The 25,415-nt window shown below is 40.3% G+C and overlaps 1 protein-coding gene across 6 annotated transcripts in view; it reads left to right on the top strand.

Annotated features, from left to right (window-relative positions):
- ELAVL4 (ELAV like RNA binding protein 4) overlaps positions 1 to 25,415 on the top strand; it is a 64,677-nt gene that overhangs the window by 18,354 nt on the left and 20,908 nt on the right. For all 6 annotated transcript variants that reach the window (XM_005151112.3, XM_013129568.3, XM_031050728.2 and 3 more), the window contains exon 2: positions 3,752 to 3,992. In XM_005151112.3, the coding sequence (XP_005151169.1) occupies positions 3,752 to 3,992 (241 nt within the window). The remainder of the gene's footprint in view (positions 1 to 3,751; positions 3,993 to 25,415) is intronic.

The raw sequence follows: 25,415 nt of genomic DNA, 5'->3' as shown, positions 1-25,415 counted from the left end.
ATGCAAAAGCAGAGGGATGTTGCTAATTTTAAGTGGCATCTATAGAGGTGTAATATTAATCTTCAAGGGATAAGAGTATATTTTGTTTTTTAAAAAATTAATTTTGGGTTTAAGTCACTGTTGGATTTTCCACCTTTGTTTTGCCCGCATCCAGAGAAACCCTTGATGAGTTAGACAGACTTACAGCCTCCTTAAATATTTTTGTAGAATTGAATTACAACCCAGTACTTTCATTTGTTAGAAATGTTATTACCAGTAATAAAAGCATAATGAAAGTTAACTGCATGCCCAGGTAACTAGAGCATCTATTTCAGAGGTGCTCATATTGTGATACAGATATTGAATTAAAAAAATCTAAATCTTAGGGTTGTGGATAGAAAAAAGACAGCGAAATGTCATGTTGAAATTTAGTCTTTGAATAAATAATGCTGCTCTTATGTAATCTGCTGCCTGACGTGGGATCAACAACTACTTAATATTAAAACCAGTCATCGACAATAAATGTCCCAGTGCATGCACACTGAACTCTTAACAGTGGATACGAGCTTCAGATGTGTAGGGGAGAGAGCAGAATGTTTGGAAAGGAGAGCTAGGGCTTACCTTTTTGTTACCATCAATAATTCCAGTGTTTACTAATGATGTGGATCAGTATGTACATCTAAAATAAGTGTTATTCCTTTGTGCCCATAAGAACTTTGAATGCAAGCTCTTGTGCATATCTGCTTTGCACAAAAATCACTCTGTAAATGGATGCTTAAAAATTTGCAGTAAAAAAAGAAATTACATCTAAAATACCTTATTGGAAACATATTTAGTAATTCTTCAGTATTTGGGTCTATCCATTGTATCTTAATGGATATATAGATATGCATAGCAAATCGACTTTCAGTACCCTACAACTTTGCAATAATTTGAAGGGCATATAAATGCCTTGATTTTCCTTTCCAATATTGAAAAAATCAGGAAAACCTAATTGGAGTTGAGTGAGAATAGCTAGGAGAAGACCTGGCACCTGGTGCAGCATTAGTTTGTGCCAAGATATTTTGATGAAGTATTATAGGAGGAAATCTATTTGTTCAAGAACAGATTTTTACAGAGCAGCTTAATGTTCTGAATGTGCTAAATTATCTGAGTTGAATTCTGTTTGTTTGCTTGGTGTGGAAGGTAAGCATGCTGAAAATGTAACTGAAAAGCATTTGCAAAATGCGTAAGTAGGACACCAGCCAGTTCCAAATTTTGTTTTCTTTCACAGATTTTAAAAGATCCAGTGTTATTGTTTATTGTGAGGGACTATAGATAGCTTCTGTGTCTGTGGCTAATAATAGGCGATGTACCTTCCTCAGTGCGCTGTGCTGAAGTCCTGCTTCTGCTGTAACTGAAACCAGTGGTGTGGTATTCATGTCGGCTTGAAGAGGGGCAGGATCAACCCCTAAAATTGTGGTTTGCCTTGTGGGGTATTTATGTTGGAAAGGATATGGTCAGATGATTTTAAATGTAAATGGGAAGCTGCAGTTAACTGTATCAGCTGCTTCAGTCATCTTCTGGCTACATCTTATTATCAGAACTGGAATTTTCCCCCCAGTTTTAATCAAGTGGATGCCAATACAGCATACACAAGCACACAGTGCTCCGCTGAAGCACATTAGCCTTGGGGTGCAGAACCCCAGCCCTGCAGCGGGCTGTTGGCAAAGCTCAGAGTTGGCATCAGTGTCTGTGGTGGGGTCACGGAGGTGCTGAGATCAAAGGATGCTCTTCCAGCTGGAATCCCGAGCTAACCAGATTTAGCAGCATCTGAACCGTTTAGTAGTACGTGTGAATAAATACATGTATGAAATCAGACTGAGAAAAGAAGGGATGGCTGATACTGGGTAAAAGGGAAAGTCTTGAAGGAAGGGTGTATGGGGCTGGTACAGCATGACAGAGATGTCAGCAGTGCTGAGTGCCATGTGGCTGGTAAAATTGGCAGGGGGATTCTGGTTTTGATGTGCTGATTTCTCTCAAGAAGTTGCTATTCCTGCAGCATTTCTTTTCACAATGATTTTGCTGTGTCGATTAAGGCCTTTCTATTAAGCACGTGGAAAGGTTTCTTTTTGTTTAAAACCAAGTTGGCTATTCCTGGGTTCAGTAAGAAAAAGAAAGGTAATTCAAAACTTACTTCCATTGATGAAAAAGGGTGTTGTTTCATAAATGTGGCATTAAACTAACACTGGAGCATTACAATTAAGAAAAATAAGTAAATAAATACAGGATTGACCAGAATATGACCTATTCTGGGTGAGCCTCCCTCATGCAGTTGAATATAGACACCCCTTTTTTGGTGTGTGTCCCCCCTTATCCTCCTGAATTATAGGTCTAATTTGTCACAACATGTACCTCCCTGGATTTAAAAAAGAAAGCAAATTAAGTCTTGGGTAATTACAATAATTACAGGATCGGATGAACACAAGGTTCAGTGTGTATGGTGTCTTAGCCCTCAGTTCTCCCTGTTTGTCCCTGTCCCTGGGCAGTGTAGTCTCTTGCCCGGAGCAGCAGTTTGCATTATTGACTCTCAGAGTCTTTGATGGAGAGAGGGTGAGCCCATCCGAGGGATGCTCTTTGATACGAAACACCAGTGAAGCTGCACATCGCACACTCCACAGTAGACAGCAAAAGCCACCGTTTGCATTGCTTTAATTTACTGAGATTTGAGGCCAAGATGATGTCTGAGGCTAAGATGATGTCCTTCCCTTGTCATAGCTGGTGACAGAAGGCAGGCTGGAAGCCACAGTAGAGGCATATACCTCCTACAGAAAAGACTTGAAGTACCCATGTTGTTTCTGTTTCCTTTGTCTGTCTGTGCAGTTTTCGGATTTAAACTTGTATTCTGCAGATAAACATGCAGGCAGCTTTACTCACGTGACTAGTGGCAGTGGTGACAATGGGGCTACTGTCTTGCACGCACTTTGCTAAGCTGGGTTTCTTTTTTGTCATTTTTTTTGGAAAGGCCTATTTGAGTCTGTTCCGTGAAAATTGGGAGTTTCACATTTCCAGATAGACGTGCTTGTTTAAATCCCAGCCTGCACCTGTGCCTGATAAGCCTGTCTCTGATTAAACCTGTTTGATTCCAGTAAATATCTGAAGACCTTTGTATCTCTGAAGATTGCACATCCAGGGCTTTATTATTTAAAGAGGTGTCAGTTCGTTAGTGAAAAATATAACTGGAGAATATAGGTCATCACTGGAACTGGTAAATGGTATGTCTTGGGACACTGGGTTTATTAATTGAAAGCAGTCTGAATGACAACACGTTGCAGATTGACTGTGCCTGGTTAATGTTGTTGTCATTGCACTCTGTGATACAGTTATTAAATAGGTAAAATATTTTACCTTTTCATATGGAGCCATACACTTACTTCATCTGATTTAATGGAACTATAATTTTAATTATGATTATTACCTTAAATTATAATTAAATTTATGTGGTTTAAATTTACATTTGTGAAAATGGCTGTGTGATGAAAGCAGAAATCAGCTTCGCATTAACAGAAAAAGAAGGGTTTTTTAACTGCATCTTAGTATATGCTCACAGCCAAAGACTAGCATGACCTACTTTGCAACAATAACAGAGGAATCAAGCCGGGTTTTTTTGTTGAAGTATCTAAATTGGCCATGAATGCTACCTACTCATTCGTTTGTAAGTATCTTTAAAAATAGCTATTGTATCTATGAAACTTAAGGGGTTTTTTTCTCTTTTCCTTTTATTTTCATGTAGATAATTAGCACCATGGAGCCTCAGGTGTCGAATGGCCCTACTTCCAATACAACCAATGGACCCTCCAGCAACAGTAGAAACTGCCCTTCCCCCATGCAGACAGGGGCTGCTACAGATGACAGCAAAACCAACCTCATAGTCAACTATTTACCCCAGAACATGACCCAGGAGGAGTTCAGGAGTCTCTTTGGGAGCATTGGTGAAATTGAATCCTGCAAGCTCGTGAGAGACAAAATTACAGGTAAGCGCTTCACGATGTTATCTTCATGTGCATCAGGGTCAGTTTACATCTGGGGTCAGCAGAACCTTGGTGCTTACATTGCAAGTGCTTAGCACAGGGAACGCTGCAGATACTGGGGTAAACCTTTAGTTTTTAGTGGTACAGAACAACTGCAAGAGAAGTCCCTTGTCTTTCAGCCTCCATACAGATCTGAGGGGAGGGAGGTATGAACATCGCCGGTCTTCATGTAACACGTTGTGCAGCTTCTTGGTGCAGAGCTCAGATGGTGGCATTGCCTTCCTGATCCTTCTGGGTTTTATTTAACATTGACTTGAATTGTAAAAGGGTAGTCTAAAGGGCTTGAGCCAGCTGACCATTCCTAATTCTGACTACTGCCTTTGAACCTCACCATGCCTTCATCAGGATTTTGCTTATTAGCGCTGTGAAGTCAGGATGGTTCTGCATGCCCATCATGGCTTGTTTACCACAGTACTCTGCACAGCAGGGCTCTGTAGTTGGGTACCACTGCTCTGGTTTTCATTCTTGACATTTGTGGGTATTTTTTAATGGACTCTGTTCCCTGAAAACATTTCAGTTTGCCATGATAGTTTCCCACATGAAACAACACCCATTGATAAGGTGCCTTCAGAGTAAGAAAAACCTCTCAAAGAGGAGAGATGTCTGGACTACCACTAGAGGTGTGGACAGGTGTAGCCTGCTCTGTATCCTTGCTCTCTCAGCCAGGGATTCACTGATGCACAAGAAGATGATAGGATGAACAGTCAGCTTTTATAGATTGCTTTATAGGTTAGTTTTATAGGTTGTGTGTCTGCTCACACCGTAGGTGGGGAACAGCTGAAATTTCCCTGCTGTTCAGTGCATCACCAGTGCTGTTATGTTTAGCACAGAGAGCAGCAGCCTTGGGAGGGAAAGGGTTCCAGAAAAGGAGCTGTCTCCTCTCAGATGCACTCCTGGCCACTTGGGTGTGCACTCTGGAAAGAGGCGCCCTGTAAAGATGAGGAATTCAAATGCAAATCTTCATACCTACTTCCATAACAGCCTGGCAGCTGTTGTTATTGGCAGCATTAGGAGGATCTGCTTAATGCTTTTAAACATGCAATGCTTCTTTTTTATTTACTTCCTGACATACAGCAGTGTTCTGGTGAACACAAGGCACATAACAAATGGCAATAGCTGCAGGGCAGCTCAAGTTCTCAGAGCTGTAGTCCGGCACAGCTTTCTTCAGCACATTGACCATGATGTATCTATTTCAGTATCTCTTCTGATTTGGCCACAGCTTCAGGGGTATTAAAAGGAAGATTGAAAAATGGAATTGACTTTTATTTATTCTTTGGTTTTAAGTAGGAAAAAAACTTAAATTGCTTAAGCTCCCACTCCGAAATTTGCCATGCAAATAACTGAAGTCCTATTCTAAGTATAGCTGGCCCAATATCCCAATGTGACATAGCGACCTTGATATCTGCCACCAGACCAGTTTAGCTCCCTACCATTGTTCTTCTTTTAGACTGAAAATAATCTGAGGAATTAAGCTGCAGGTTACTTCAGTTCTTTCAGACAAAAGTGAGTATCTAACCCTAATCTGCAGGAGGCTAGTGTGCCCAGCTTGAATTTTGACCATGGCAGGTACAGTGTTTCGTGAGCTTTATTGCTTTTCACTCAAATTCATGGTGGTTCCCTTGCAATATAGTTTCAAGACTTTAAATATCATGTTGTTTTCAGGGAATTGGCTGTCTTTGGACAGAGAGCCATTACTTCATCAGCTAGGAACAGTATTCTTTTTGTTCCATTCCATCTCCAGGCTTTTGTTTCTGTATTTGAAGATGTGAGAAGTTCGCTATATGATTTTTGGACGTTTCTTGGGTGGTTTTTTGCCTGTGCTTTTTCTTTCCATAGAAAGTGCGTAAATCTTCACGATCAGTGAAATACTTTAAAAGGAATCATTCTTTATAGTAATTGGGTGCTTTGAGGACAAAAGAACCATATTCACAAAGAAAATTCGCCCTTCAAAGTCTCAGTGCCATTTCTGAAAACAGAATTTAATCTGCCAAGGTTTTCAGGCCTGTTATCAAGGCATTGTGCAACATTGCTAAATTTTAGGATGTGTGTTCATTCCTCATATTGAATTCCAAGTTAGCAAATCGAATGTGGTCCTCTGCCAGATGCAGTCCGTGTTTTTAAAGGTTCTTAGAACATTGAGAGTAACAAAATGGAAATGCACTGAGGTCATACCCAGCTCATCTTTCCGGATCATCATGTAAGTGTGTTCTTCATTAGGCTCTCTGAGATTGTATTGGTTTTATTGGGAGGGGAGGGGTGGAAGTATGCCAGTAGCCTGTTACAGGGATGACTGGCTTCTCAGGGGTGTTCTGTTTTTTCATCCTTACTAAAAATCAGTGTAGATTTTCTGACAGAGAAAGCTGTATTACAGAAGAAACGGCAAATTCTTACACTGTTCTTGCTGAACTGGTGGAAGTCTGAAACAGTTTAGGTTTCTTCTGAAACAATTTAGGTTTTGTCTGCTTTGGGGTTTTTCATTGTTTCTGTTCAAAACTTTGGTTTTTATACATCTCAGCTAAGTGTGCACTGTTGCTGTGTGCCTCTAGACGAACACTGGAACCGTTCCCATTAAAAATGCGGGTTGTCTTCATAGATAGTAAATTTGTCTCCTCCTTGCTAAGGTAAAATACCAGGTAAATCAAGGAAAGCCAGAATAAAAAGATTCCTTCCAGGAAAATAGAGAAGGTCATAAACCAAAAGAAGTCATTAAACAGTTACTCTGGCAAAAGCGTATTAGAGAATCTCAAATGTATTTCTGGGGCTAGATAGGATTGAATTGCTTCATGGAAAAGATTAGATTTCTCCTGTCCTGTTAAAGAATTGTACAGATTTTTGTGAAATAATGCTTTGGCTCCCAAAACACTGTTTTTTATCCAAGGAGTTCAAAGCTAAACAAGATCTTCTAAACATAGAGAGGATCCCTTTGAGAGATTTTGATCTGAACTTTTGTATTTATTTAAAAATCGATTAAACAATATGTGTCAGGAATAATCTGCCCTGAGTCTTTCTGCAGGCTTAGAACAGTAGTAGGGTTTTTTAAGAAAATGGATTTGTGATGTTACCCCTCGCTTTGGAAAGACACATATTTAAACAGGCATATTCCTTTACTAAAAAACTATGCTAATTTGGTAGTACACCGTACTGAGTTGAATAGGAGTGACAGCTTCTAAGACAGCCTTTAATTTGGTATTCAAAACCAAAATGGTAAACTTCGGTTTTGTTTGGTAGCTTCTGAGAACAGGCAGGATATACAGTAGCATTTTTAAAAGATGCTAATGACTTGAAAGAGGAGATGGAAGTCAGGCATACATTTTAATTATGGGGGAGGGGTTGCAATAGGAAAACGGGTTTTTTTTCACTGCAGAGATTTTAAGGGAATGAGACAAGGAAAAACAGACTGAAGATAGTTGCCTTCATTTGGCAGGGGTGTTTAATAAAAGCAGAACTTGTGGTTGTAAAGTGTGCTTATTAAATTCTTCATTTACACTACCTAATTAATTCTAGCATTTTAAATTAACAGTGAAACTGGTCCCTGCTGTACCATTTCATAGCTACAGCATATTTCGTCCAACAACCCAGTTGTTCAGGTTTAATCAGCTGCTCTCAAAAAATGAGAAGGAACTTGAATTAAAAAAACCTAAATGGCATAAACATTTTAGAGCGGTGTTAGATGGAGAGAGGTGACTTCACAGAGGAATGCTACAACTGCAGATGGATGTGAGGCTCAGCCCTTACAAGCGATGCTAAGCTCTGTAGTTTTGTCCAAAGAAAGACAGTGATAAATATCTTCCTGACTTGGGGAAGGAGAGGGGTTGAATGCTTCAGAAAACTTTGAGAGAAGAAATGCTGAACTTGTTTTGTCCTGTGTTTGAAAACAAAAGATCCAGTCATCATAGTGTCTGTCAGAGACCCTGTACTTGCTACTGGCCAAGCAAGTTGTCCTTGTTGACATAGACTGTGTGTGGGAGATGGGGATGTTTGTTACTATCTTTTTAATTGATTTGGAGGCCTTAGCTGAGATCTAAAGGATTATATTTTTGTTTCTCTGTAATCTGCTCAGGAATTCACTCCTTGGAATCTTCACATGATTGGTATCTAAAAATCTTTGGATCTCAAGTAATCTTTAGTATCTAACAGCGATCCAGGCGCACTGTAAAGCTGAATGCTTATTGATACAGGGTTTCTGTGCATCACTTAACTTATGACAGAGTTTGCATATTCCTGCTGTGTGGTACAATTTGATGTTCTCTGCATGCATAATCAGGAACTTCATTGCTCCTCTGTCCAATATGCAACTCTGTTTTTAAATCATTCCTTTTGAATTTGCAATTCTTTTAAGATTATGCACGAAGATTTACATCTTTCATTTTAATTTTAGGTATTTATAGTAAGACTGATGCAGACTTAGATTAAAACTACAGTTGAGAAATAATCATGGCATTGTAAGTGTAGTATAAATATTGGTGATCCCTGTGAAAATCCAGGACAGGAAAGCTATTGACTCAAAGCAGTAGCATTTGTGTGTTATCACATGTTAGGAGAGGAAGAAATACTGACCGTTTTACATACAGTCCTCTCCAGCAGTTATGGATTGTCCATTGCTCATCTTCAGATGTTCAAACACATTGTCCAAGATCCAAAAGCTAACAAAAGGGCAGAGTGAGAAATAATGCAATACTATGAGAGAGTACAGGAAAATACCTTCCAGGTGAGCAGGGTCCACTGCTTATTTCTCCATAAAGACCAGTAAATTCCTGCCTGGGGAGGATGCACTCTGTATGCTCTGAGCAAGCCACCAGGAACCCTTTCTGGTCCAGAAGTATGTCCACACTGTTAAGTTGGTGTCATCTGCCCACTCTGAAATTACTTTCCTCTATCTCCCAGTATAATGAACAGCTTACCAGCATGTACCAAAAAAGTGCTGCTGTAAATACAAAGATCTAGATTTTGTTCAACTAAGCATGTGTAGTGAATGATGGCACTCAACTGGTGTTTCTGTATGGAATGTGCTGTTCAGAGACTGCGTGCTTGGAGTTCCCTGAAACTGGGGGGGCCTCATTAAGCAAGCTTAGTTTCAGCAGCTGGTATCACTAGGTGTTTTGAAAGCAGTGGATGGAGATGTTCTGCATCCTCAGGAGCAGAAGCCATTAACTGCACACTAATGGTGACCCTGGAAGCAGGAGGGAAGGAAGCCAGGTATGGTTGTGTTTCCCAACAGTCTGATTGTCCAGGAGGGAAGCTCTTGAATCTGATGGCAGGTGTGCACTAACAGGAAAACAATGCTTAAGCTTTTCTTAGTCAACAGGAAACTTCTAGTATTGGCCCAGTGTTAGCAGCAGGCAGCCACTAAGTTTTGCCTATTTTAATGGGAGGTTTTGATGCCTATTAGAGGACCTAAGCCAGTGGTCATGATGTCCACCTTGGAATAGAGATGAGACTCTGAAAGCCCATCATGGAAAAAGGCACAGTGAAAACAGGGTTAATGGTTAAATTGAATTAAGGTAAAAGGCCTTTGGTAGTACGATTCATGACAATAGGTAACAATGCCATACATACGTTTTCTCTAGGAATTTTGTGAAAGGGCATACCTAAAGTATTTCTGATTAGAAGAAAAAAACATGACCCATATGGAGATAAATACAGCTTACCAAAAACCAGTGTTGCTGCCTGATCCTAAATGATTGAAAATCTAATCTGAGCATAAACTGCTTTTACATTTGATGTCCAATTCACTGATTGTGCTTTGAAAGTGCCTTCCATTTTGAGATATTACTGGTTCCAGCGGTTTTCCCCACTTCAAATACATTAAACAGATAGGATTATAGAATGTAGGGATTATGTTAGATAAGACTTATAAACTCTTTAGAAAGTATGTAAACACTCATGCCTCATGGCATAAGCCCACCTAATAACAGGGTTTAGGAGAAAAATACCTTGTAGAGGTGGTTTATTCCCTTGCTGACTTGGAAGGGGTTTTTAGTAATTCTCCATAAAGCAGTGGTAACTAGTCACTGATCTCTGATCATTTATTTGATACAGATCTTGCCAGACTAGACTGTGTTAGCAGCAGTTGCTTTGCTCTGGTAGTAGATGAGAATTAACAGAATCCTTCAGAACAGGGAAAATAAAAGCAAACTTACTGTGGTGTTCACCATTTCAAAGTGAATATAATTTGGCATTTGGTTTGATTGCATTTGAAGGCAGTATTTAGTAGTGTCCCTCGAGGTGGCTGTATAGGGAAATCCTGTAAGAAGCAGCGCAGGTTTTTTTGCATTTTACTTCCTTGCAAGCAAAAGACTTAATATTTGCTGAAATAGAAGAAGTATTTATGCAGCAGAGTACTCTGCTAGAGTTCTTTTGTCTGAAAAATAATACCAGGTTAAGTGAATTGTAGATTGACCTCCCTGTATTTTAGTAGGTAGAGGAGACTTGTATGGTAATTGTTCCTTTGTGTTGAGTGCATGGTCAAAATGCAGGGAGAAAAGAGTGGTCAGGTATAGAAGTACAACTGCAATTGAAAGTGAAGAGCCCAGAAAAGCAGAAGTCTAAAATAATGTGGTTTAGAGCTCAAAAAAGAAAATGCTTTTTGTGAATCAGATAGGTTTTGGTCATAATCTTTGTCAGATACTTCAGATCATGTGCAGAAAATATAGTATTAGAAGATACAGAAAAAACCCAGACATGCATCAGTCTTTTAAACCTAAAATTTAGATTTTTTTGAGACTAAATATATAACTCTGAAAGTCATTAATACCTTTAAATTGATCTTAATTTGGTAGCCTAGTTGCTTCGTTTTCGTAGCTCCTTATTTCCTGAAGTGTATTCTGTTCTTCAGCAGAGATAAACTTAATTTCAGTATTGCATGCCCTATTCTAAGGGCTGCACGTTCAAGACAACCCCCAAATATTGATTATCTAAATGAAGATTTGTAGTATCTGAACTAAATTTATTAGCACTGGGAGGGAAGGAGCACAGAACCAGAAGCGAGGGTCTTAGTGCTGGATTTCTGAACCGTGTTTGGCATGGTTTGATGTCTGTTCTGAATGCTGAGGAAAATGGTCAGATTTGCATCCGTCATTTTCTTTATCGCCTCTCTGCAGTTGTCTGGTGCATACTCTGTGCCGGCGAACAAAAGAATTTTGATTTCTTGATTATTGGAAAAAAGCAATTGAAATGAGTGGTGAGGCAAATAGGCAGAAAGCAGGGAGGCATGACCCTTGTGCTGTGAAAGAGCTTTCTAATTAACTCCAGCAGTTTCGATCCCGAGCTTGTTCTGAAGGATATTAAATGTCTTCAATGCGTATTTAGTTATTCTTCACCGTTTTTGACGGCTTGGTTTGTGTAAATAACATCACCTTTCCATCAAGTCTAGTGAGGCGGGATTAGCAGGATGGTTTTCCTCAACAGCACAAGCACACCTACACCTCCAAAATCGTGACTTCCAGAGAAGGTTATTTATGAGGCTTCTCAGTGTGTCTGCTGACTTTCTAGTCTGAGACTGTTTTGCATCCTGCATATCATCTGCATTGAAGATTAACTGTTTACCAGGGAACAGCCAGGTGAAATGGTGGAACTCTGATGACAGTCCATCCTTAATCTCCTGTGTTGTCTGTCCTTTTTTCCTTTTTCTGTCTATCCCTCTAGAAGCACAGATGGTGTGCTTCAGAACTCAAGCACAGGTCTTTGGTCCCTAACCCTTTCTCTTTTATTTCCTTTTAGTCCCAGGACAACAAGGAGAAGGGGGGTGAAAGGAACGAGAGAGTTCCAGGAAAGCTCAAGGAGATTGGCAGCAGTGTCCACTAATGATGCACTGTGTTCCAGCTGAGGCAGGGTCTTTCAGGGCAGCGGTAGACAGTACACCGAGAGATACCTGTCAGGGCTCTGAGACTGATTTACCCACCAGTTCATCTGTTCCCTGCTATTCAAGACGTTCTGCCCTTCAGCCATGCGAACAAGCATCACGGCTGTGCTGTGGCTGTCACCTCTGCCCATCTCCCCAAGTGCTCTTGCTAGGCAGCTTGTCCGAGAGCACAAGTGACTTGTGTAAAACCAGTCTAAATGGTTTTGTAAGTTGCTTACTTCCTGCTCTCCCTTTTCACAGGACTGCTTTTCATCAGTGCTGCATTATGAGTTTCTTCCTGGCTTTAAGATGGTGTTTAGTAATCTTATGACCAGGATAATTTGACTTGCCTTGCAGTAGCTGTTTTTCAGTGAGTCAGGAAGTTCTTGCCCCTTCTCTGCTGCAGAGCTGATCCATCGTCACTTGACTTCCTAGCGTGCAGGTGCTTTTCTTTACAGCCAGAAGAGCCGTGCAAGATGATCTTCACCTTGACTTCTGGGAGTGGCTAGCCTCATACCTTCAGATCGGTATTGGGATCTGCTACCCATGGGAGTGTATGCCCTTAACACTCCTATATTTTTTCCTCTCTGTTTTTTGCTAGCTCAGTTGGTGTGTGGTCCCTATACTGGTAAAAGAAAATAGCTCATCAGACTCCATCCACTCGTACCCCATCCTTCAGATCTTCTTTGCTACTGGGATTATTCTAACTGACTTGATCAAGGAGCCATTTGTACGATTGAGCCAGCTTGTTTTCTTTCTACTTGTCAACTGAGATGCCATCTGTAGAGGGCAAAGATCTTTTTGGAGTATCTGCTGCATGGAGGTCTTGATGGGCCTTAAATCCTTTCCTTCTCCTTTGCTTCCAGAAAACTTAATCAGTTCAATCCCATGAAACTTGGGGTATCATCTTAATTTGATTCATGGTTAAGAGGTGTTAATTTCTAGTTACGTTACCTTGTTACGCACAAGAACACGCAGAGAAAAGGACTTGGCACTGTTTTCTACCCCTGTGTATCCTTAATGCTGATCACCATCTATTGATTTCTCCTGTTTAAAGGAGTTTCTTTTGCTGCCTTAATTAGGAGTCCAGCAACCTTTGTATGCAGTTCGCTGGTAATTGTGTGCCTAGTCAGCACTGATAACCTTCTTTGTAGTCTTGTTGGCTGTTGGAAGTTGTTCTGATGCTGAGTGTTTGCCAACAGACAAGCATATATCTTTGTATTTCAGCAGCATTCTTCATGTCCTATGCTTTGTTCCTGCAGTGGTCATTGATAAAGTAGTGCAGCCACTGACTTTTTAAATCATCTGTGGTACAGCCTGAGTCTTATTCAGGCCCTTTGGCATCTCTGCATGCCTGTTAAGACAGGTTTTGCCCAGGTGTCAGGTTTTCCATTTCTGTGATGTTTTGGATATTTCTCATCCTTGTGAGATTTTGATTCCAGAAACAGTATAGAAGGAGGGGAGGAAAGTATCATGCCACTCAAGTCAAAATGCATTTCTTTGACTTTGTTCACTGTCTCTGCCTTGGTGACTCCCTGATGGGGTTTGTTGGACATAGCTGCTGTTCTCCATTCTTCTTGAGCAGAGTCCATCAGTGACTTTGCAGGTGTTACTACTTCTCCCTGCTAGGAATTTCAGTGCAAGTTACTGACTTCCAGGATATTGGATTAGGCAGACTTGTGTTCTGACCTAGCGTTGCTGTTCTTATGACTCTCACAGTGTCCCTTTAATCAGTGGAATATATCAGCTTGAGGGGAAAAAACCTGAATGCTTCTATTATTTTTATTCACAAGGGCCCAGACTGTTGTTGGTTTGTTGGTGGTGTTTTTTTTTGTTTTGTTGTGTTGGGTTTTTCTTTCACAGTTAACGGATTTAAGGGGTGTTGCAAAAGCAGATGGACAAAAAGCTGTGTCATACTCACCTGCAAGCAAACAAATGGCAGCACTGCCAGTATGATTAATTGCTACTGTACTAGAGGGGCTGCTGTTCCTGTGGTAGAAGGTCTAATGTGCCTACTGCCTACACCGATAATGGTGTTCACATACATTTTAAAGTACCTTAAACTAGATATCAATAGGTTTCCTCTTACAGCATTCTAGAACCTGCAGAATGAAGCCACCCTCCTCAGGTGCTGTTGGTTAGATGTGGGAGATGTTTTGACTTTCCCCTTTGTGATGATGGGTAGGTAGGGGCAGGAGAATATAGAACACGTAACAAGAAAGTTTTCTCCAGCAGTTCCTTTTTTAGACTGTTACATGCTATACCTGTGACATTTCTATTTACCAGTGCATCTTTCTCCCATTTCTCTGCTTTTCCTTTAAATATTTTCCTGCTCTGTAAGCCACTTTGTCTAAAACAAAAACAGCCAACCAACCACAAACCAACATTAACAGCTTGGGAACTTGACTGATAACATTTGTCCTCCTTATGCTGTCTACTACATTGGAATAGCTGCTTCGTTACCTTGGTTTTGTTCATTGGTGGTAGGATTGTTGTACTTAATTGCTCCAGGTTAGGTATGTTTAATTAGTCAAGCTGGAAACGAGAGGAAAAATGTGTATGTTTTCCTTCTTTGTTTACAATCTACGTGTTTAATACCATGAAAAGGTTTCTTACAGGAGTTGTGTGTCATAAAACCTGCACCGCTTTCAGTGGTGGTCATCCAGCAAGAAGGCTTGTAATCATTACTTCAATACATGGTATTTCCAGTGCCATACAGTAGATAGTGTCACAGGAGAAGTTGTTGGCTGATACAGATGAAATCTGCCACCTTTAAAAAGAAAAGATTTGTACACAACAAGTCATGATAATTTGTCTTTTAAGCAGTTTTCGTTTTCATTACTTCTGTTACCTGCAAGTACCTAAAAGGAATATTGTAAACGTTTGAAACATAATTCGGTTTCTGCTCTTTGTTTTACGATTTGAAAGGTCTGTCTCAAAGCCAAAGTAAATTTGTTAAATAGACTCACTGCAATCTTAAGTATTGATGGATAGCAAAATTCTTGTAGGTAGCACATTTTGGACTACGATAAAGTGGCTTTACTTCTCTCAGCATCTTTCCAGATGCTGTGTAAAGTAATCTATGTAAATCTAACTATTACAGATTAACCTTCATAGCTGTTAGGTTGCAGCTTTTATTTATGGCTTTGCTGATCACATTAAAAAGGCTGTACTCACAGGTTGTGTGGCTAATATTAAATTTGGCATTCTGGTCTGGAATAAATCACTTTCCTCTGTGCATTGGAAAAACTGGTTAGTAGAGCTCAAAGAGTTTAATTAGTAGGCTGTTTATGAGACAGAATAGGTGTTCTGAGTCACTCTTCAGAATTACTGTGAAATTTTAGTGTTGTGTTGGCTTTTGTTTTTTGTTGTTTGACAGAGGCAGAGGTAGAAAACCTTAAATGTTGCTGATTTAAATCATTTAATGACAAAATTACCAGGGCTTTTTGAATTTGCAGTCACTGGGTTTCAGATATCGCTGCTGCGATATATTGTTATGTCCTACTTAGTATTCTTGTTTTGCAAAACAGTCTTGTTTTCTTCCAGTTTTACGTGCCTCTGCCATTTCCAGTAGACTGGAAGTGTTACTGCCACTGTCTCCATATAAAATGTTTCCAAGTTTGAGGATGCGCTGGATTTTCTTGTCTTAGCTATATTTTTCCTTTCCAAATTCCTCTGTTTGCATACCTCTTTTCAGTGGGAGAGCATATTCTGTTTTATCCAGATAACAAAAATCTCTCCTATAAACCAAATTGCATGTCACTTTGTTAAGCCACAACTGACTTTTGAGTTCTTACCCATCATGGAAACCTTGGGCAGTACACAGGCTTTGTTGAGGTTTCTGTTCTGCCTTTCCTGTCCCCATCACTCCACCACTCACTGCTATAACCTTCCCATGAGCTTTCACTCTGTGTGCCTGGCATCACTTTTTTTTGTGCAAATCTTGATACATTTGTACCAAAATTGCGCACATTTTACCTTATGGGATCACTGTCATCTGAATGTAGTGTCCCTTTAGTTGAAGCCTGACCAGTGGAAAAAATCATTGTGTCTTTTGGTTTGCTTTCAGTTTGTGCTTCATTGTTCAGTGTTAATTTTTTTTAGTTGCCTTCCACTTTCATCTAAATCTCAAATACCAGCATTTGGGATGGGATGCAGGAAGGGAAGGTAAGTCTGCTGTGATGAAGCAGGTACCTCTTCCATGACCTACTGATTCACACAGCTGGAATGCATTTTCTGTTTGGTTTCAGACTATGTAAATTTTACTCTCTCTTTAATTTCATCTTCTGAGTAACAGTGTTAAATAGTGTGCTCTTAGTATTTCATCTCCAGTCACAGTCTTTACACATTTGAATTATCTATAGCATTTTGCATCTCCTTTTGTTCACAAGTTAGCCAAAGGACTGTGTATTTTAATGATATAACACTGGGCACTCTAATCTGAGTTGCTCTTAAGCCTTAAGTCATGCTTGATTTTAAAACTTGGTGGTTGCTGAAGCTTTGGTTCCCTTCAGTTTGTTGCTTTCCAAATCCCCAGTACATACACTTCTTGTTATATTTGAGTGCATCTTTACCATTCTCTATGTACCACTGGTCAAGTGATGCTGTGTCCCATCCCCGTGATGGGACATTGTCTACTTGGGATGTGAAAGGCTTCCTATCACATATTGTATGCTTTATTTAGTGCAGTAACTTCTTTAATTCCTGATGCAGTTATCTTTCCACACCACTGCTTACCATTTTTAAAGTGCTGCTATGTGTCTCTTTTTTTTTTTCTAGGTCTGTTTGCTTTCACTTTTTCTTACTGAATATTGTTTTAACTTAACGTTTTGTTTCTAATGTCTGCATTCTTGTGTTTAGTTTGTCTCTCCTTCAGCATAGAATTTACTGTTTGGGATAGACAAGTCATGGCTGTTTCTTGTCCATTCATGCCTGTCCCCAGAACACTGGATTTTTATAGTACAGTCCCTGTTCTGTTCTGGGACAAAGCGGGGAGGAGTGCAGCCTTGCTCTTCTCGGAACAGCTGCTAATTCAGAGGCTGTGTGCTCCTTGAAGGAAGGGGGAGGAGAAGATGAAAAGAAGGCGAAGCAAGAGATGTAAACCGTGGGGCTGGGGGAGATCCAAATATTTGCTCAGAAAAGGAACTTGGTTGTCTTACGTCAGGAGCAGTAGCTTCTGAAAACGTACTTAATCAGTTGCTTGCACTAGTATGAGCACATCCATGCTTAAAATCCAGTTTTACACTTAAGCCTCATAAAAGCAGGAAAGCAAAAAGGAGAATAATATATTCTACACCATGACATGTGCTTGTTGTTTACATGCTCACAGTGGTCCAATGATAAGGTTGCTGTCTTAGGGTGGGGGAGATGCAGTTTGAGATCCCTGTTTTAATGACTGTGTTTCTCTGTTCAAGCTCATCCTGGAAATCTTGATGCCTTTCAGTTTTTGTTCTCCAAAGCAGGAGTAAAACTGCTTTCCTCCTGATGTTTGTGAGGAAAGGTGCGTTACAGAGATAAAATGCTTCCGTGCTATGGTAATGGGAACTGCAGAAGACTCCAGCCAAGTCAGCAGCATCTGTCTCAAACTGCCACTTAAGCTTTGCATGCAGATTAGTCCATGTCGTCAAGTACAGTAATTACACAGCTGACTTTGTTAAAACTCTGTGTAGTATGCATTTAAGAGTGAAGTCTTGTTTCAGGTGAGATGCAGAACATCTGACGTGCTAGAAGCCTTTAAGAGATTATAAGGCACTATTTGCAAAAGTAGGCATTTTATTGCTGGTAGGGTCAAGTTTAAAACAGAGTAATTGCATGTTTTTGAAAGTCCTCTTAATTTCTGTGGAAGTAGGATTTTTTGGGAGGACCTGGTGGTGCAGAACAGCAGCAGGCTCAGTCAAAGCATGCTTCATCTTGTTCTGTTTTCCAGGTGGGTGAGGGGGGCTATTCCAGACTCAGAATTGTTCCTGTGTCTCATTTTGAGGGGTAGCAGCTCCTGTCAATTGGCATTTAATTTACATGACAGCTACTCCTGCTTCAGCATCTCTGCAAACCAGGACATTAAATTACACCATCTTGCATTAAGGGATTTGTCGAAACTATGCAGGAGGACAAAACTTGTGTAATCTTCTTTGGCACTGCCTGGTGAAGTCAAGCTTTCTGACTCACAAGGTGCTGGTTGAATGACACTGCTTTCTGTTGTGGGGAGCTTGCAATTGGGTCTTCAGGGTCTGGCGTCATTTTGGAGGTCACGGTGTTCAGCTCGTGCTGGTTCTCCTCCAAACAGATGTGGCAGTCCAGGGGTTGCAGTAACCTGCCTAGCACTAATCATTTGATAGCTTTAGCTGCGGTTATAGGATTTGTTTCACATTTTGGGCAATGCTTTTTTTATTCCCTTTTATTTTTCTGGGCTTGTTGTCATGGTATCTGGCACTTCCCATTCAGATATTAAAATTGAGTGTTGTCTGTATGTCTGGTTCATTTTCCCTATCTTATCCGCTTCCCGAGGGAGAGTTTTACGTGGGATGCAGCATGCCGTTTGCAAGGGCTTCCTTTGGGGGATGTTTTTAATCATGTAGCAATGTCTCCGTTGGAGAAGGCCTGGTGCGAAGAAGCCCCTTCCACTTGGGCTGGAGTTTATTAAATCCTATGTGCGTAGAGCTCCCATGGGAGCTCATTGTGCAATTTCTGACACCCTCAGCCCCCCGAAAAGGCTTGTCTCCTGCACAAACGAGCTTTTATCCCCATCTCTCTGGCACTGCCAGGCTTTAAGGCAGCAATAGGCATTTTTTCCGTGTACATTTCCTATGGAGAGGGACCAGCCTTTGCTAGTTGGGGATCAAGGCTCGCATGCCTTAGGGGAAGAGTTTGCTTGAACAGTCTCGTCCCATCTGAGTAGGTTTGTGTCAGCATATGTGCTTTTATAGGTGCTCTAGCTAGAGCTAAGCTTCAGCCTGTGGAACACTGATTTTCCCTGAGGTTTAGGGTTAGGTTTGCTTATTTATTCATTAGGAGACCACAGACAGGGCTTTTAAGAGCAGGTCTCTTACAATGGTATCCCAGAGTAAGTTTGGAACCTGGCTTTCCTCTCAAATAGGATCCTTAAGAAGGAGGATCTGCTGACACTCAAATTGTGCTGATGGCTGTTTTTAACCAAGGATAAGTCATGCTCCTTAATTGTAGGTGCAATGTAGCATCAAAGTGTATCTGGGACTCTAGGCTGTATTGCATTTAAATACAGATGACATTAGTAATTTAGAAGGGGAATCTTCTCAAAAGAACTAAGAAGCACATCTGAAATACAGTAATTTGATGGAAGGCTCCCAAACAAAACTTGTGCCTTCTTACAAAAGGCTAAATAAAAGCTATCCTTCTCATTTTTGCTTTGAGAAAGACTACGTGTTTTTGCCTAAATTCTTGCAAAAATGATATATTGTAATAGGAGCAGGGTGCTTTCTTGCTATTCATGGACAACATGTATTAAATACTGGTCTGTACAAATATAAGGAGTCTGTATTCTAAAAAAGCTATAGACTAAATGGATGCTCTGATAAAGAGCTTCACTAAGCACAGAACAAGTTACCCTTCACAGCTGTGAACCAACTGGATTACAGTGAATTGTGACAGTGACAGCCTTAGCTTAACTGTTTGGTCCTAAGGAGCAAAACTGCTTCCCTCCTGGTCTGCCTCTCCTGTGACTGCAGTGTGCATCACTGGGATGTCAGCAGGTGCTTCTCCTTGATAAAGGGATGGAGGGTGAATGAGATTGACATTGCTGGTATAAAAAGGCATCAAACAAGGAGCAGGATTTGAACCGGTCTCATGATCAGATCTTGTTTTTCCTTGACCTGAATCTTCTCTCTGTAGTTTATCTCCTTTTTTAGGTAAACAGCAGTTCTGTTTGTTGGCAACTGTCATAGAAACCAGAGAAAAAAAGGCAGGCAATTCATTTGACCCTTTTTGTACATTTTGAATGTATCTTCTCAAGGGTGTTTATGTAACCTTCTCCAAAAGCCCCTACTTCATACAGCTTTGCATACGAGTTCCAGTCATTCTTTGTCCTTCCAGGAATGTGTTTGAAACGTTTCTGAAATGGATTGAAGGCTTGCAGGGTTGCGCTCTGAAAATGGAACTAGCTGGAGCAGGGCTTACCTTGAGTGCTAGTGTGTCACTTCTGTTACTTAGGAGATAGAAAGCATGATGAGGCTTTCTCTTGCCAGTCTTCCTTGCTTGCTTCTTTCCTTGCAGCAAGGAGGTGGTATTTAACAGGAACATCCCCAGTTCATGAGAGTGTTTTGGGGATGGTTGAAGAGCAATGTACAAGTGTGCTTGGAAGAGTCACAGATGGACAGCAAGTTGAACTTGGATGCCTTGATAAAGAAGCTCACCCTGGCACCAGTTTCTTCCCCTAAATATCCACCAAAGTCGGAACAGACAAATGTTGGAGTCAGAAAGCTCTAGACAATTGATGGCAAGCATTATTTATCATTGGTCCCAAACCTCGAGTGACTGAAGGCTGTTACTGTCTGACAGCTTCTGCCTGGCTAATACGAGATGAGCTGTCAGACATGGCCTACTTCTGAAGGAAGGGATTATGTCAGAGAAAAGCATCAGTGCTCAGTGCCGTTCGTGTTGTGGCTGTCAGGAGGGCAGCTTTAATTAGGCTTTACATTTGGGCAGGGGACAACAAAACCATGATTTAAGGCAGTTTGCATTGCTGCTGCCCCATTCTGTGCTTGTTTTAATGAGTGACTGTTTACAGTGGGGACTATAGGCCTTTAATGGGACTCTGCAGTCCAGAGTAGTTTATTTTCAAGAGAAAAGGATATTTTTAACACTTTTTTAAAACTTCTCTGGTCACAAGTTTGCAATTCAAAGTTGTACTCTTCTGTAAGGCGATTAGAATCATTTCCAGCAATAGGAAGGTATCAAGTTTGTCTAGGAAGGTGGTTTACTTCTACTTTGCTTGTGGGAATGATTGCAATGGAACCTGTGTGAGGAACAACCAGCAAGAGCACTGCATATCTGGAGTTTTAGACTAGAAGAGATTACTGAATGCTTCACACATCTCACCAAAACCTTCCCTGGATTAATTCCTGCTTGAGCTAGAGCATAGCTTTTGGAGGGAAAAAGTAAAATCTGGAATTTCCAATGGTAGAAAAACTGACAAAACAGTTGGTAGGCAGTTAAAATCATGTGGTTACCTTCACTGTCAAAACCAGAATAAATGCCTTCCCCAGGGAGACAGCCTTTGCTTTGTTGTTCCTAGTCTGGTTTCTGTTGTTTCAAATGCCAAGTAATGCGAGTTTGGATGCCTGACTCCATGTTTTATCTGCTGGAGAGACAGTATTAAAAAAGAGGGGATATGTACTTCAAATGAGTACTAATGTAGTACTGTTGAGGTTCCACTTAACCTTTTCTGATAGGGTAGACAGATTGTGACCCCATCTTTCAGCTGAAAGAGTTTTTCAGTGCTATAGCCTCTTGTCACGGCACCATCGCCAAGGCATCAGTATCTTGAAGGACATACATCAGCACTGGGCACGGCCTTTCAGCAGCAAAGCACGCAGCCAGATCAGAAACAGCAACTTTTATTTCCCTTTTTGAGCGTGTGGGTTTTGAAGAAGTGCATTAACTCGTTCAGCAGTATTGCAAGCTTGAGAGGTGGTTGATTATGCGTCACCTTGTACGAGTCCTTCCATTTCCTGTTTGGAAAGTATGCCATAGCTAACTTAATTTGCTGGGGTGTAGTCTTGGATTTGTGCTTCCTAAATGTATTTATGTGTAGTTTACTGAAGAGCTTAACTTGCTTTGCACCTTCGCTCTGTCCTCTTTGTTCTTACCCTCTCATCCTGTTTTTCTGCAGTCGATTATCTTCAGGAGGGAAGGAGTTTGGTTTTTTCCACTTGTCGATGGAAATAGAGTTCAGAGCAGAGATCTGTTTCCTGAGAGAGACCTGTAGAAAAACACTTTCAAGTGATTTCCTATTCACAGTTCCCCTTTAGAGATGTTGGCTCATTATTTTTTTAATGCATTTAATGTGTGCCATGTTAGTTTTGGTTTAGTCAATTAATAAGCAGTAACAAATCAAGTGCTTTATGGAAGACCTGAATATATCAATGCTATTAAATCGACATTCTTCAAATTTATAAGTCAAACTTGTAATCTCATCAGGAAGGATGTCAGTTTAGTTTGACAGAATCTATTTTCCGTAGACATAATTTGATTGACATTGTTTTTATTACCTCTCTCTTATTCTTTATTATTAGAGTCCAGTATTGAATATTCTGTAATTTTGCCTTGCTCAGCATTAGGTTGATGGACCTCAAATTTCTTGGGTCATCCAATTCTCCCTTTTTGAATTTCACTGCAAAATTGTCTTTCCTCCAAGCTCCTGGAATTTGTTCAGCACTGTAAGAATTACTGAAAATGGCAAGAGAGCCATTTGTGCCCTTTTTTGGAGTCTATTCTGTGCAAGTAATCCAGAGCATCTCATTTAAACATGTAGAATCTTAGGAGCTCCTGTTTTAACATCCACCTGCGTTGCTAGTTAGTACTTTATATAGCTTTTTCAGGTGTACACAACACATCTGTTTTCTTTGCAATGTTACTATCTGCTACTGAGTCAGCATGAGTGTTAAGGGATCTTTTTTCTGTAATCTAAAAAATAAAATGAGCTTTTGTAATTCTGACCGTCACAAGCCAGAGATTTTGGGGGAGTTTTTTGTTTATATTTTTTCTCTGTTTCCACCTATTTTTCTGTCCTAACTTACATGAGTTCTGTCTGTTTTCACTTTATTTCTTAATTAAAATATGGAATTGGTTTACACAGGCGGGTACAGGTCTTCAAATGGCACCGCCTTTTCCATAGCTGCAGGTTCTTCAGTGTAGGGATAAATCTCATATATTGGGTATATTGATGTTTCCATATCCTTTTTCATGATTTATTTTAGTCTTGGTGATTTTCAGCCCTGAGATGGAGCCTGCTGAAACACAAAATACATACGTTACCAGCTTGGCTTTATATGGGTTTAAGACTGTCAAGTCCGTGATAATTTTTAGCCCTGCTATTGCTCACTTTTAGACCTGTTATTTACCAGATCATAAGAGGTCCATTATGCATTTCTGCACACCAGATAAAACATTCAGAAAGAGCAGTGGTGGTAGTGATATAACAAGGTGTTGTTTTAGGATCATCTAGAAATATCTCTTGCCTGCCCTACTGAATCGCAGCATGCGATGAACTTGCTGGATTCCAAATCACAGAAAATATTTACTATTTACGGTGCTGTTCCTGGGAAGTGTAGCATGGGAATGAACTTCAGTGTCTGTGTGGGATCCCACTGAGAGGTCCAGCTGCTTGCTTCATGCTGCCAGATTGCGTCCAAAGAAATGTTACCCTTTTTGAATACATGCAATAAGAGTACATGATGGAAAAACAAGCTCCAAAAGTTCCTACTGCTTCACCATATTCTGAAACAAATCCTTCTCTTCTTTCTCTACCAATTTTTAGTTCTTTTCTATCTAGAGCCTGTTTTGTCTGACATAAGGTGTATTGCTCTTGAGAATAATTTGGAAGTTATATTTTTAGCTAGATATATACTTCCTTGGTTCTTTAGCTGTAAATGTTTAGCACACTAAGACTTTACGATGTCTGCCAGCAGTCATAATGCTTTTCACCAATTATTGTTTTTCTGGGTTTATTTTCTTTTCATTTTCTTGGCAATTGATGGGGAATGATCTCTGTCTCCATTAAATGATGGTGTTGAGGGGAGATGCTTGAAAATACAACATAAAACAAAATGTACCCCTGGAGTGGCAAGAGCTTGAAAGATTTTCTTCCTTCGCCTTCAGTGGTACATAGTAATGCATAATGGCAGAAAGCAGCAACAGGAATTTGCTGGTTGAATCAACTGCACCAAGATTTCAGTTGCTTGCAAAGGATGTAGGGAATCTTTTTTAAGATAAAAGGGTTTTTTTTCTTGGACGTACAGAAATCCAGTGCTCAGGATGCTGAGTAGACCCATCCGTTTTGTGAGAATATAATACAGCCAACATAGCAATTAATGTATTTGATATGAAGTTGTGACCAATAGCTTATTAGTAACAGGCCTTACATTCGATTACAAGTTTTATGTATTTCATGATGTTCAGGAGTATATACTAACAAAAAACATGTTTCTATGTACCTATTATTCTAACCAAAATTGTCTGACAATGTAATAGTTTTGTTTTAGCCAGGTTCTGCAGGCATACTTACACACAGCTTTGTTCATGTTGGTGTTGGTATTCTTTGACCTTCACCTTGGAGAAAACAGTTATTTGGTTTCATTTGGCAATGAGAATCAGAGATGATGGTATCTAAATAACTTGAATAATCTTATAGGAGAACTCCAAGGAGAGAAGTGAATGATCTATGGAATTTTCATACCATTCTTTTCTTGTCTTGCCATTACTTTTCTTCCCTACAGCTTGTGTTGTGGGTGAGTTTGTTGTTCATGGTCTCATCCATACAGAAGTATTTACAGAAGAGAGAATGATCCTTAAAGAGATGATTAAGAATCATTGTATATAATTGTAAGGTCCTTTCCAACCCTAACTATTCTATGATTCTATGTATATACTGTAGAGATTAGTTAGTCCATGTGCCTTGAGAATAATAGTAGTTGGACATGGAAGCCTGCGTTCGGACAGACTGACATAAACCCCGGGGCCTTGTCAACTACTCCTGTTAATCTGCGTACCTCTGAAGGTCAATAGATGGTTATGGGGAAAAGTAGGAACATCATCTCAGGTTATCCAAGCCCTGATCCTTGTGTCTTTCTTCCTCCATAAAAAAGAGGTTAGTTTCCTGGAGAATGGCTTCCTTCTGTCTAGGCCTGTTCAGGATTCGACATACTAAGGATTTGGTGTGTTCAGAGGCACAGGGATTGGGGCTGTAAAAATATTTGGGTAGACAAGAAGAGGAAGGCATGGCATCGGAAGTATCTTTACGGTATTTCTGCTCCAGGCTTCGTGCTCAGTCAGACTTCAGCTCCTTCTTGGTTAATGTCATGTAACTGGGGTGAGAATATTTTTGTGGAGATTAATTCAGCTCTCCAGGAAAACTAGATATGTTTTAGTACTTATTTCTGAAGTTAAATTGATTGGATAGAATTGGTCCCTCGATATATTGTAGGTTAAAACTGCCATTTCTTATCCTTACGCCTGCATGTGGGCATTTTAAGCATGAATTGCAGTGTTTCCATGGAATTTTAAGGTCTTCCATTGCATAGTTAGCAGCTTTTAGCGCTTTGATCTGATTTCGTACGACAGAAGTGCTCCCTGTGTTTGTGTTGCAGCAAATGCTGTATTACTGGTGGTGTCTGACTTTGAGAAACACACAGATGCTTTTTTGTAGTCCAGGAGACAAAGAAACAAAGCTTTGTGCTCAGGAGGCAAGATCTGTGCCTCCAGGGTACATCAAGGCACTTGGTGTGCAGCTGCTTTCCCAACCTCCACTTTCTCCTGGTGAGCAGGAGCTGGGTCGC

This window comes from Melopsittacus undulatus, chromosome 6, assembly GCF_012275295.1.
Source record: "Melopsittacus undulatus isolate bMelUnd1 chromosome 6, bMelUnd1.mat.Z, whole genome shotgun sequence".
Taxonomy (NCBI): Eukaryota; Metazoa; Chordata; class Aves; order Psittaciformes; family Psittaculidae; genus Melopsittacus; species Melopsittacus undulatus.
The sequence above is the reverse complement of the archived record's forward strand: the minus strand, read 5'-3'. Positions and strand labels throughout refer to the sequence as shown.